Below are 13161 nucleotides of genomic sequence, written 5' to 3'. Positions count from 1 at the left end.
TTTTTTGGTTTGTTGGCTCATTTATACCAGTTAATAGTTTTCTTGCCGTGTCCAACAGAGTTCACAGAAATCCCCTGTAGGCCAAACCGTCTCATTTCAGTTCTTACTTCACTTCCCAGGAAGGAGGCAGTCCTTATGGGCTGAGTAGACCAGATTCTTTGAAGGATGCAGCCCTGAATTGAGACACAGCTTGTATGTTTGAAACCATGTGTATATGAAGGTGGATGATGCATCTCTGCTTCCAGAAATATTGGTTAGAATACGGATGCTTTCATCGCAGTTGTGACTGTGGTGTGGAGCAGTCTCAGGCGTCAATCATGATTTTTCTCCTCATTTTTATAGCATCAAACGACTAAACTCTTGAATAAACCAGTGCAAGAAAAACTACCTCAAGTGACAGAAACCATTTTTGACAGAAGAAACTAATGTGTACTTTAACTTTAATTTGGTCCACTTATATAGAGAAGGCAGGATTTATGACCTATACTGCAGTCTACCACCAGGGGGTGATTGTTTGGCTTCACTTTTTGGGAGCAGTCGTTGATCTTTCAATAGTCTATGCATGATTGAAATACAAAGCTGTACCTGCTATAGCTTCCTTTTAGAATGGCATATACTTGGACCATCTCTCCTTGAGGGCATTCTGCAAGAAGTTAAGAGAAGTTAAAACCCAGCACGTTCTTCCCTCCGCAGTCCAATATATTGCACATTGGAAGCATAACGACCCCTGAATACTATGCAGATATCTACTATTCATGAGAACTGGGCAGTAGAGGCATCTGTTCTCCTGGTGGATGTTATTGCCAGCTTTGTGAAATGCCTTGATGGAGCCAATCTAGGCATTTCACATGACGGGGACCTGCCATGACCTGCCATACGGCTCACAGGCGAGAGTCTAGAGCACCACAGGAAGTTCCAACTGTGGGACAGATTGGTAAACAGTTTGCCTTCCTCACCTCAGTCACTGCAGAAAACAGGGTGAGTAAATAATGTTTCTCACCAAATCAAACACGAAGAAAATATATTTTCTGTCCGACTGAAACTAAAAAGAAAAGTTAAACAAATAGTGACTCATACATCATTGGTGGCCAGGATTCAGATTGTTTGTTTTTTGTAGCTACTGTGCCGTTAGAATATCAGCATAGCTGAGGCGTTTAAATTGACACTATGTGGCTTCCCCTCATAATCCAAAGAAGGTGACTCTGACAGTAAACTGCTGCACTGAGTAGCTACACAGCTTTCCCGCTGCTGATATTCTAAGTTTTTTTATGTTCAGCAACTTTCTTCAATAAGCAGGGGGGAGCAAATAGGAATCATCATGTTGCCAAAACTTAAAGGTCCCACAAGGAACTTAATTTTCGCTGATTTTGGAGCCTCTGTGGACACCTTCGTCACCTTTTGTAAAAACTTCGGTCCAGTCAGCATGTGAATTTGTTCTGGAAGGGGTGAAAAATAGAAATATGTAGCGAGTTCAGGACACACCAAGAAAACAAAGATCACCATTACACACAGCTGTTTGCAGGATGCATAGCGCTGAGATAATGTATCGTAATTCTCATTCTAATCTCATCCATCTTGTTTGAGAGACCTGGAGTTGGCGAGGCACGGACTCGTGAGAGTTGGTCTTTACGGGTTAGCCTTTAGCAAAGCCTTTTGCCCTGCACAGATACATACTTTTTTAATTTAACATCACAAATCAGGAGGTACTCAGTTAATCTCCTGACATTCTCCGAAAGGGCTGCATGTGAGAGACTTCATGCAGAATTTGTAGGGCCAGCCCCCTTCTAAAAACTCTGGAGAATGTCCGTATGAGAGCTGCTGTGATCTAGTCTAAGCAGAGAGTCTCCTGTTGCGTTGTGCATGTGTGAAAGGAAACTCCTGGAGAAAGTCTGTACATCCACCGGCGTTCATGTCTGAAATTAGCTTTGTTCAGTTTTGGCGGAGAGCTTGTCCCTCTCTGAAAAAAAAATCCAACACAACTATATAAACTTCAGTTTTAAACTTTCAAGTCTAATTACAATGAAGACATTAAAGAACAGGACAACAGGTTCTTAAAAGCACACACATTTAAGTTTAATTAATGAAAAGAGTGGAGGTTTGGTAAACATTTTGTCGGTGGCACTACATACATTCAGTATTATTTGGGATTCTTTCTGTTTAATCCCACCATCAATCCTGTAACAAAAAAAAGCAAACAGACAGAACCCGACCAGGGATATTTAAGTTTTTGCACTGATTCAATACAACAGAGACATCGTGTTGTTTACAATAAGATATTTATGTATATAGTTCATATGATGGAAATAATCTGTGTTTCTGGTCATGTGACCAGACGACTGAATTACATCTCAATATAGCACAAGCACCACTAAGATGTCTAGCAGGAAGTTGAATGCACCAGTCCAGTTACAGGTCAGTGCAGAAGAAGGAAAGGAGGCATGAAAAGAAAGCCACATTGGACTAAACGTGCACCTTTAGGAGGCACAGAGCTTAAGAGTTACAGTGACTGTTCATCAGTATCCTTTATGAGATCTACTTTTTAATGTTATTGTACACCACTGGGATCACATCAACAGCATGGAAAACAAAGTTAACATGGGTAGCAACATGAGTCGTAGCTCTGTGACGTGGTATCGTGCTGAGCTGAGATCAGAGCCGCTCACACTATAAGGGACTTTAAACCTTTAGATCAACACAGTCTGCGATGCCTGAAGCCATCCTGATGGACTGTCACTTATTTAACAGTATGTGATTTCTATATCTTACATTGGAAACTAAATAACAGCTAAAAGTTACCACTTCATGAGTAAGCATAGGTCATATTTATCTATACACATTTATACATTCAGGTATGACTGTTGTGTACTGTAATTGGCACCATTTATTCTTTTTTTTGTGTGGACAGCCAAGAAGAACTGACAGACACTGAAAATGTCCAGATCTTTTTGTTTATTATCTGTCAGCTGTAGGCGTGTAACGCTTCACATGGTCGCCTATTCCAACAGATATAGGATGATTGTAACATGACCATTGTCCTCAGAGGCAACTTCATCCTATTTCTTCTGGCTTGACAGCAGCTTATGATCAGTTGAGCTTGACTACTTAAAACTAAAAAACGCCTTCTCTCTGTGGCGAACATGAAAATGATAGAAATACAACCCGGCACACAACAAAATGAGCATGAAAACAATCAGAAGCCTGGAAGTGTTGTATGGTAATTACAAGGTGAATTCGAGGGGGGATGTCTCTTGATCCCAGCTCTTGCAGCAAATGAAGAATGTCTGAGCCGGCAAGGAGAGAACTGTCGTAACTCGCTGTTACGCGATGTTTCAAATACCTTACAGATTTTTTATGCTATTTTTTTTCTTTGTTATTTTACCTTTTTTCATTTTTTGAAATTTTTGAAAATATTTTGAAAGTTGGCAATATTTATGCCTTTGAAAAAAAACTGCCTTTAGATAAAATAAATAAAAACAAGCACAGAATCTCATGAATTTGATGTAATATTCACATGGAAGACAACATATACAATATTAAACATATTTCTAGACCAATACTGCCTCCTATACAACAAGGTCAACCTTCTGCTCTATTTTTGGCCAATTAATGTAATTAATTACCTTGTTGGAGCAAGTGAGATCAACAAATAAAAACACAGAGAGGGAACCGAGTGAATGTCTTTCCACTGGCCCCAAAGCTTCCAGAGACAGACCTACTCTTTAACATAGAAAAATACTATACCAAAATGAAATACAAATATATATATATTAGAATCTGTTAGGCATTTCTATATAAAGGGTTGTCAGGGAGGGATTTTGGGATGGAGGGTAAACTAAAGGAGTTAGGTTGCATCATGAGACAAAATATAACAAAAATAAAAACAAATCAATATGAGAAATTAGACATGAACAAAATACAGAAGATGATTCTGCAACCGTTTGTTTCGTAGTAACATTTATAGTGATATTAAGAAGCTCTACATATTAGTCGGCAAACTCTCTCCACACATGCAACAGCTTTGCACAAGTTTAATACTGCAAGCATCAAGAAGAGCAGGGCTGAATGGGCCCCTGCCGAGAAGGGGCAAATCATCCTAACCCTGAGGCAATGCATGCTGGGTGACTGACAACCACTAGCGCCAGACTGGTTTGCCGTACAGAACAGGATTGATCGTTGCGCCACACAAGCCCCTCTCACTTTTACAAATGGTAAGACTGTGTATAAATGTATGTATGCCATGCATGTGTGATCATGTACTTCAGAGAGGTGTATGACTGTTTTCAGTGCTGCTAGTCAGTGCAGTCTCTATTTTTTTTATGGAGTTTCTATGTTACGGTACCTCACAGCCAACAACTGTGACACCAGACCACATGGCGTCAAAGCCACGACATCCGCACTGGATTATGTGCCGCCCTCAACTCTCTAACGTTTCTTTGTTCGCCTCTATGTGTGCATGTGTGTGGATGGATGACTGGATCCTGGCAGAAAAATTGCTACACCGAACCAACAACAACTTCAACTCAACGTCCCAAAACCACATCCAGCCCAGTCCAGGTAACCCAGCCAAGCTCAACTCAAGATAGCTTTGCCAAGTCAAAACGGTCCAGCTTCTCTTTTTATCCCTCTGTTTCTCTCCGTTTGTCCATCTTTGCCTCTCTTCTCGCCATTCTCAGCCAGGCCGGACCCCCGCTGTCCTCGCTGCCTCCACGAAGTAAAGGTTGAAGATGGTGGCCGGGCTGTCAGAGGCCTCACAGATGGGTGGGGAAGTCACGCTGGGTGTATTGGGATGGAGGGATGCCTCGCTCTGAATGCGACACCTTTGAAATCTCCGGACCCCTTGGAACAATGTCGCAGATACACTGGTTTTGTTGCCGTTGTTGTCACTTCTACATTGTTGCTTAAGATGTTTCTCTGTGTTACTATAGGTCACACACCCTTGGAAGGGGAGGAAATGTCCTATTTTACAAACATTGTTGTCCATAATATATAGATAGAGGTTTTATATATATTCTTTATAATCTCTCTCTTTCTTTCCTTCCCTCGCTTTCCTCCAGTTCTCTCTTCCTTCCTTCTTTCCTTCCTTTCTATCTTTCTTCTGCTCTGCAGCAGTGGCAGGAAACGTGAGCGAATGGTGCTACATGCAGCCCACGCAGCCGCACTTGATGGTCTTTTCCACTTCCTCGCTAAAGGAGGTTCCATCGCTGCACTCGAAGGTGTATTTCCGGCGCTTCATCCTCTGGCTGGCGCAGCAGGCCCCCGTGTCGCACGCTCCAGTGCACTCCACCCAAGAGACGACACGTGTTGTCTGGCAGATGGCGTAGCCTCGCTGTACCTGGTAGAAGTCTCTAACGGGCTCCCCTCGACACTCAGACTCTGGGGGACAGGAAACACCCAAAGATTTTAGTAATCACTCCATGTTCATAACTTTGTTTTCAGAACGAGAGCGACATCAGAGAAAACCAACCTGCATCACACAGTTCCCCGGTGTAGCCACTTTCACAATGACAGAAGGCTTCTCCTGTGTCTGAGATCTGACAGCGGCCATGCTTGCAGGACAGGCGACGGCAGGGGTTGAACAGCTCCCCCTGTTGGTTACACAGGGCACCGCGGTAACCCTCCAAACACTCGCAGCGGTAAGACTGAGTGTCCAGTGGGATGCAATGTCCATGGACGCACCTAGAAAGAGACAATAATCTTGTTTAGAGAAGAGAGAAGAGAAGTATCATGGTGTTTCAGCACTGAAGAAGATTCTTAATTATCAGTGGTGAATAATAATAAAAAACAATGTTTTTTTATAAACAATTTACACTGCATTTCTGAAGCAAATGTATCCATATTTATCTGATTTTTGTAGTTACTGTAAACTTTTCAGATGAAGTTTTTACATAAACAAATGCAATCCACTGTTGGCTCCACCTCCACAAGGAAGCCTGCATTAAGGAACCTTAACACTGTGTTGTCCAACAGTATTTGAGTTGGAAAACAATGGACAGTATGGCATTTGCAAGACAATCTAAATTCTATTGCACTTGCTAACATACTTGCTGCCCTGGCAGGGGTTGCTAGCAGGCTGGTCACAGTGCGGTCCGCTCCAGCCCGGCTGGCAGTGGCACACCGGTCCCTGGACCCCATCAGGCTGGCAGATGCCATGCACACAGTAGATCTTCTTGCAAGGCTCGCAGCCCGGTACCACACCGGGCTTCATCTGGGTCTTGGTGAAGTCCTGGAGCTCGTTGTTGATGTACAGGTTCTGGATGCAGCCGTGGAAACTGGAGCCGTTCTGCAGCTGCCAGAGACGGAAAGCCCCTGAGTGCACATCCACTGGCATGCCTGGAGGAGGAGGGAGAGAAAAGAGACGGATGTTTACACGTGTGAAGACGTACACGCTGGGCCACAGACAGACAGCTAACACAGGGCTGGTATGAATGTAATGGAGGAGGGCATTTTCAAACACATGTGTCCCAACAGTGCAGATGCAGCTTGTCAAACAACGTTTGCTTTTTGACTGATGTTGATATTTTACATTTGCACCACAGGACACATCATCCTTGAAAGGGAGGCCAGAAGAGGGCAAAGGAGTATGGGTAATGTATCCTCTAGTATTGTATGAATGAACAGCACAACACAGCACAACACATCACATCACATCACTGCACTGAAACAAACTGTGAGCCACTCCAGAGCAAAGTGTCATGTCCACCCTGAGACCAGGCTGCATGGCCACAAATGTAAGATCTCAAATTTCTTCTGTCAGGTTCAGGTATAAGTTTAAATTTCAAATATTGTGAATTTTATCAAGAGTGGCTCAATCACACATTAAAAAACACAATTGCATTTGGTACAAACAAAATCCATGCAAATACAAAACACATTTTAGGACTGTGTCTGGTAGTTCTTATAGTAATCACTAGAGGGTGGACTTTGCACACTGTAAAAAATGTGTTGTAACAAAAAAAGATCTACTGGTCTATCTATCTTCGACCGATCGATCTGTCATTTTTATCAGTCAAGTAACCATATGCATATATTACAAATGTGTGCATATGCACAATGCTTATGTATTTCTTCAGTAACAATACAATGATATGTGGCCCCTAGCAAACACAGTCATGAAGTATGGAGTGGGTGAAGGGGAGGGTTTCTGTGGAGGTGGGACAGGGTTGCATGGTTAAAGGGAAGGGTTGGTTGCGGTGGTGACAAAGCGAGGGGGGAGGGGTGGTGATTGACAGTAGTGTAGTAGATAAGAGTGCCTGCAGAGGAGGGAGGTGTGTTCTGGAGAGGGCCCCTACCCCCCACGTATAGTGGAGCCTCCCCGTTGAGGGGCCGCACCGCCCCAAAGCTGTCCATAGTGGTAGGGAGACCCCCGTCGATGGACAGGTTCACCATCTGGTCGTAGGTCACAAGCTCCACTGTGTGGAACTGGCCATCGTTGATAGTCTCAGTACTGTAGAAACACAAACAGATCCAACATAAGATAAGAGTCACTTCAGTCTGGAATCAGCCACAGGTGAAAAGTTAAGTTGAGCCTTTGGGTTAATACATGGCATCTCACCTGTAGATGGCGTGGCCTGGCTGGCTGCCGGGATCATAGCTGACCTTGACATGACCTTGGTAGAGCTCCACTGCAATATGATCATTGTCTCCATTGTACAGCAAAATGCCATTATCCTCTGCTGTGGACACCTGCAGCGAGAAAAAGTTTGCTTTGGGAGTTAGATTTTCCCAGGTCTCAGAATCAGTATCAATCATAAGCTTCTTTCAAACATTCACTGAACTCCGGATAATCTACGAACATTCTCGCGAGGAGCTTTATGTGAAAACGCTCGAGTCCAACTTAGAGGCTCTGGACTTTCTCCAGAGTTTCTCCTGCCAGCCCCCATGTAAAACTCCAGAGAGGGTACAAAGACAGCAGCAGATTCTCTGATGAGGTTTCTAACACATGACAGAACTAAGAAAAAACTCCATCTGTGGTTACCTGTAGGGTGATGTTAGCTTGGGGCCAGTTCTTGAGGTCGGAGAGCAGCAGGTAGGAGTCTCTGTCGATGAAGTTGACACTGACCAGCTTCTCGCAGCGTGGGCCTCCAAACTCTGGGGGACACTGGCACAGGGCCCGTCCGCCCCGCTCCACACAGGGGGCATTGTTCTGGCAGTCGGCCAGCTCGCACAGGGACAAGGGGGACGGGGAAGCCTCACACAACTGACCGCTACAAGAAGAAAAAGAAGAGTGAGGGGGTTATTTTTGGGAAGATGATGTTGGTAAAGTGGGAGCAGACTAAAACAAAGCTTGGGTATTTAAAACGTCTGCTCCTCTCACCTGTATCCTTCAGGACAGACGCAGGAGTATCCATTCAGCTCATCCACACACTGAGCTCCGTTCTGACAGCGATGCTCCTTACAGTCATTATAGTCTACGCTGCAGTCATCACCGACATAACCAGGAGAGCACACACACCTGCAACACACAAACACAAAACTAGAATCAAGCTGAACACAACCCCCTCAAATCTATATATCATTTATTTAAATTTTTCTCCTTATCTGTTGTACTGGCAGCAAAGTCTTACTTGGGTCCAGTGGAGGTGATGAGGCAGGTAGACTGATGTTGGCAGGGGCTTCGTCCTGGGGCACACACATCCTCCATTTCTTCACACATCTCCCCTACAAAGATACATGTGTTTAGAAAAAAAAATTAACACACAGAGCAAGAATCATCCTGCAAAAACAGCAAAATAAGAAAGTTATTATTTTTCCCTATGTAAAAAGCAGAATCTGTCTCATCGTCGACTCAGTTGTGTTGAGTGCACTGACCTGTGTAATATGGGGGACAAAAGCAAGTGTAGTTGTTGACTCCGTCGATGCAGGTCGCTCCGTTCTCACAGTCGTTGTCTTCGCAGTCGTCAATGTTGGTTTGGCAAGTGGGGCCCTCAAAGCCCAGTGGACATGTGCAACTATTAAAACATTCATGACACTCATCAAGTTATCATGTCAAGATCTTTATAAGATAATTACAATTTCATTCCTTTGCCACACTATTTTTAAAGCTCGTCTTCCTCACCTGTATCCTCCCTCCTCATCCTCGTTCACGCGGCAGGTTCCTCCGTTGGAACATGGATTACTCACACAACCATTCAGAGCTGTCTCACAGTTCTTGCCCTGAGACACAGAATGGGGATAATGTTAATTTTATTGCTATAAATAATGCAAATACTCACAGTGGGTGGCATCATTGTGTAGCTCTGACCTTGAACCCTGGAGGGCAGCTGCACCTGTAGATCTCCACCAGGTCGCTGTGACAGATGCCTTGGTTGAGACAGGGACTGGACAGACAGGGGTTACACTTGGCCAACACTGCAGTGTCCACATCTCCTGAGGAAAAGGCCGATAAGAATCAATTGTTTGTAGTCATTGGTGCTACTTGTGCTTTACTGTATTTCCCTTTTCAACATAATCGCTCGTGTCTCGTGTCTCAATTCAGGGGCTACATCCTTCTGAGGCGTCACTTGGAGAATGTGTCACAGCGGCGCGACTAGACTATTCCTTTTTAAAGGGTTTTTCAAATGCGGCCGACAAATGCGTCCTTCCATCCCTGAGAAAGGAAGGCTTCAACAGGTGGATCCTTTCCTGCCCAACTTAACCCAGGATTAAATGCACTTCAGTGAAAGAAATGTTTTCAAAGAACTGATGGCAACAGCAATAGCTTGTGACACTATCATGGAAAGCCTCTGTAGACTAGATGGTCTCTTGTCATTTCGGCCTTTGAGGTCTACCTGGCCCACAAGACTCCTCTATTGTGGATGACCATGTCCTCCGAAGGATACAGCACCTGAAATGAAACACAGTGAATAACTTACCTGTACATTCAAACTTCTTTGCAGGTGTGGTGAGCAGCAGTTTGCCCTCCATGCCCTGCGGACCAGCACAGCGGGCGATCCCCGGCTCCTTGTAGCCTGTCTTCACCCAGTCAGATAACCAGCGCAGGTGGCAGTCGCAGTGCAATGGGTTGGCACCAATCGCCCTGAGGGAGCGGGAGAAAATAAACTTATCAATTCATTGGTGATGTAGGACATTTGGCTTTTCAACTTTATATGCAGAAGTTCAGTGGCAAATTCTGGTCATGCCACTGCAGTACAACCTATCTCCAGTAGGTGTCTCTGCACCCTTTCGTAAAACAAACCATTGTAAACTCAGCTATAGGTGAACTGTACGACTCAAACACTGCGTCTCCGAGAACAAAACAGATTCAAACTTCAATGCTGGATGCCACTTTGTGCCATACATCATGTGGAGGAGGGCGTCTCAATTATAGGCAAAGGTGTGAACAGAAGGCCCTCCTAACTACTTCTGTCATGGTGGTCGTGAATCAATGGCGCTCTGTCCTCCCGCTGGATGCACAAACACTCGTGAATCGATGCTGTTCCATTACGGAAAAACACAGACTCATCTTTCAGGCTGGGCCAATAGCTGACACCTGACATCTGCTAACATGAAAGCCACTTGAGTGTGACTGCAGATCAATGGCCTCCCCTCCACTCTGTTTTCATGCAGCCTTGAGTCCCTGTCCTTCTCTCCATAAAATGTCTTTGTCTGGTTCTCTCCATCCTCCCATCTTCCTCTCCAGCTCTGACACTGATAGGTCTATTGATCAGCAGCTGTAAGGGGATGATGTGAATATCTGGGATGTTTGGCAGAGGGCACACGGCAAAGATACACACCCAACGAACACGCGCAAAATCACAGACATAAATAAACCAAAACAAACTCTAAAGTCCACAGACCATGGAGAATCTGTGTGTGTCAGTGAACGTATGTGTTTTGGAGATGTCCCAGGGAGATGAGACAGTAGTGGGGTTTGTGTGTTGCTTTAACCACAGGACTGTGGCTGATTAAGGGAGGGCTCGACTCATGTGGAGCCCACCAAAGAGCACTACACACAACCCACAGTGAGCCACACTCTCCGGCTGTCTGGACAGACCCCCTTGGTGTCTGAAAGTGTGTGTGCCTACATGTGTGTAGACTTAACAAACTCAGTGCAGACAGCATCACATAGGCGGGCGCTGGGGCATACAGTCGTGTGTGTGTGTGTGTGTGTGTGTGTGTTGCACAACTTACAAGTGAGAGAGTGAGGCCACATCACTGAAGATGCCATCGGGAAGCTCTGAGACTTCGTTGCCATGGAGAGACCTTTGGAGTAATGGAAGGAGATGTTAAAAAACCATTTGACCATGAACATTTTTTATAATGGGAGAAAACTTGAAATTGAATTAAAAGGAAACTAGAATGACACTTAGTTTAGTGCACACCTCTGCCGAGGCCCAACAGTCCCCTTACAAAACCACCTTTAAATTCACAAGATCCAAATCTTTATTTGAGAAATCGAAAGCAAAAATATGAAAAATTCCTGGATTCGCTGCCTGATCCGGATCCAAAATTGAATGGGTTCTCTCCTGATCCATACTGCATCCTACTGTCAAGTTGTGTTATAATCTGTCCAGTACTTTTTGCGTAATCCTGATAACTAACAGACAGACAAACGCAGAATTTAAAAAAACCTCCACGTAACAATTTTAAACATAAAGTTAATTGATTAAGCTTCTGAAGTGTGACGGTTTGATCTTTTCAAATGGAATCATTGATTATCTTTGTTTTAAACTGTTTGAACTTGAATATATCATCTTGAGACACTGACAAGAATTTTTCTAATTTTTCCAAATTGATTGATAAAAAAGGAACACCACACTTTGTTTTTTGGACAAGAAATACAGAAATTACAGAGGAAATGGTTAAGGAATATTTCGGGGTTGTGTTGGCATTCTGAATGGGTGGTAGGTGGTTTGTATTTCGGCTCGAGCCTTGTGCAACTGGCAAATGTGAGGCTCTGTGAGTCTGGAAAAGACCGGTGTCAGGTTTCTATGTGTCTGGCTGGCAGGGCCAACAAGGGCACAGAGGGAAGGAGGGGGGTGACACAGTTGTAGCACATGTAGGACAGTGAAACACATTAGGTGAGTACTGTTTGAAGTTTCTGATCATGCATACATGTATATTTACAAATGTGTAATAATCTTTGTGTGCACATGCATTATTTTTTATATTGTGTACTGTTATTTTCCCTGCAGCTCTCTGCCGACTGTCCAGGGTGACGAGCCGACATGGCTTAATGGGGAGATGACTGATGGCTGCTGTAATCCAGCAGGTCATTACCACCTCCAGCTCTCAGCTGACCGCACGCTAATGTTAGCACAGCTCAGTCCACCAATACAAGACACATGTGCTCTCTATGCCTGGATGAAGACAACTGATGTATAAACACTTTAAAGCCTCACTTCCTTTGCTGTTTGATCTTCGAATTACCGCTAAGCCGTGAAAGAGTTAGGGGGGAAAGATACAAAGAGCAAAAGCTGGTGAGTGTTACGGATACGGAGCCGCGCTCAGATACGAAAGGGAAAATATACAGCGTACCCGTCTGAGACAACACGCTAATTGGCCTGTGTATAAGGGAGAATGCCTATTAGTGTGGAGCGAGTAGCTCGGTTGTGGTAGTCGGAGAGCAGTTCATATACTGAGGGCATGAAGCCAGCAGCCGTGTGCCAGCCAGGCAAAGATCTCATGGGAGAAAGGAGCCAGAGAGTCTCCAGGAAGAAACTCGATACGCTCCTCTACTAACCTTCTCTCTGTCCGTCTCTGATGTGTGACTTTTTTTTGCTTTTCTTTTCTACAGCTGTATATCGTTGCATCACTCCATCTTTCCTATGTCAACTGATCTCTAGCTTGGCACAGATGTCTGAATGGAATTCCATGTGATGTTTCTTGACAGGCAGATATTATGGTTTATAGCTGAAAATGCGCGCTGGATTTGTTGTCTGACTGCTCTCGTTCACAGATTTCCCACTGACCCGTTCACCTGCAACTACTTAATAATGTTTTGCGATCACATGAGTCGTCTGAGCGGCATGTTTTTTTTTTTTTGCTTTAGCTCTTGTGCTGATAATCATGTGATGCTGGTATTTTCTCACTGCACCGTTTCCAACAGCAGTTTGAGAATATGTCTGTTTGGATTTCGTCTGTTGAGGCATGGCTTTCTTTTCTTCCTTTATCACACGCTTTCATATCACTTTCTTTCTTCACAGCTTTCCACCCCAACCCTGGTGGCCGCACCATAGCACT

General features: G+C 44.3%; 1 protein-coding gene across 5 annotated transcripts in view; it reads right to left on the bottom strand.

The window, feature by feature from the left end:
- Nucleotides 1–2048: 2048 nt before the first annotated feature.
- slit1a (slit homolog 1a (Drosophila)) overlaps nucleotides 2049–13161 on the bottom strand; it is an 87120-nt gene continuing 76007 nt past the window's right edge. For 2 of the 5 annotated variants that reach the window (XM_020095132.2, XM_020095141.2), the window contains 13 exons: nucleotides 11110–11181; nucleotides 9852–10015; nucleotides 9242–9366; nucleotides 9056–9153; nucleotides 8809–8948; nucleotides 8565–8658; nucleotides 8315–8452; nucleotides 7976–8204; nucleotides 7553–7683; nucleotides 7290–7444; nucleotides 6042–6330; nucleotides 5465–5676; nucleotides 2049–5373 (listed from right to left, as the gene is read on the bottom strand). In XM_020095132.2, the coding sequence (XP_019950691.2) occupies nucleotides 5135–5373; nucleotides 5465–5676; nucleotides 6042–6330; nucleotides 7290–7444; nucleotides 7553–7683; nucleotides 7976–8204; nucleotides 8315–8452; nucleotides 8565–8658; nucleotides 8809–8948; nucleotides 9056–9153; nucleotides 9242–9366; nucleotides 9852–10015; nucleotides 11110–11181 (2086 nt within the window). In that variant the 3' untranslated portion in view covers nucleotides 2049–5134. Of the gene's footprint in view, nucleotides 5374–5464; nucleotides 5677–6041; nucleotides 6331–7250; nucleotides 7445–7552; nucleotides 7684–7975; nucleotides 8205–8314; nucleotides 8453–8564; nucleotides 8659–8808; nucleotides 8949–9055; nucleotides 9154–9241; nucleotides 9367–9851; nucleotides 10016–11109; nucleotides 11182–13161 lie in introns of all 5 variants that reach the window. The other 3 variants (XM_020095114.2, XM_069538650.1, XM_020095123.2) reach the window with 2 other exon arrangements.

This window comes from Paralichthys olivaceus, chromosome 14 (assembly GCF_024713975.1).
Source record: "Paralichthys olivaceus isolate ysfri-2021 chromosome 14, ASM2471397v2, whole genome shotgun sequence".
Lineage (NCBI taxonomy): Eukaryota > Metazoa > Chordata > Actinopteri > Pleuronectiformes > Paralichthyidae > Paralichthys > Paralichthys olivaceus.
This window is presented reverse-complemented; position numbering and strand designations above follow the sequence as displayed.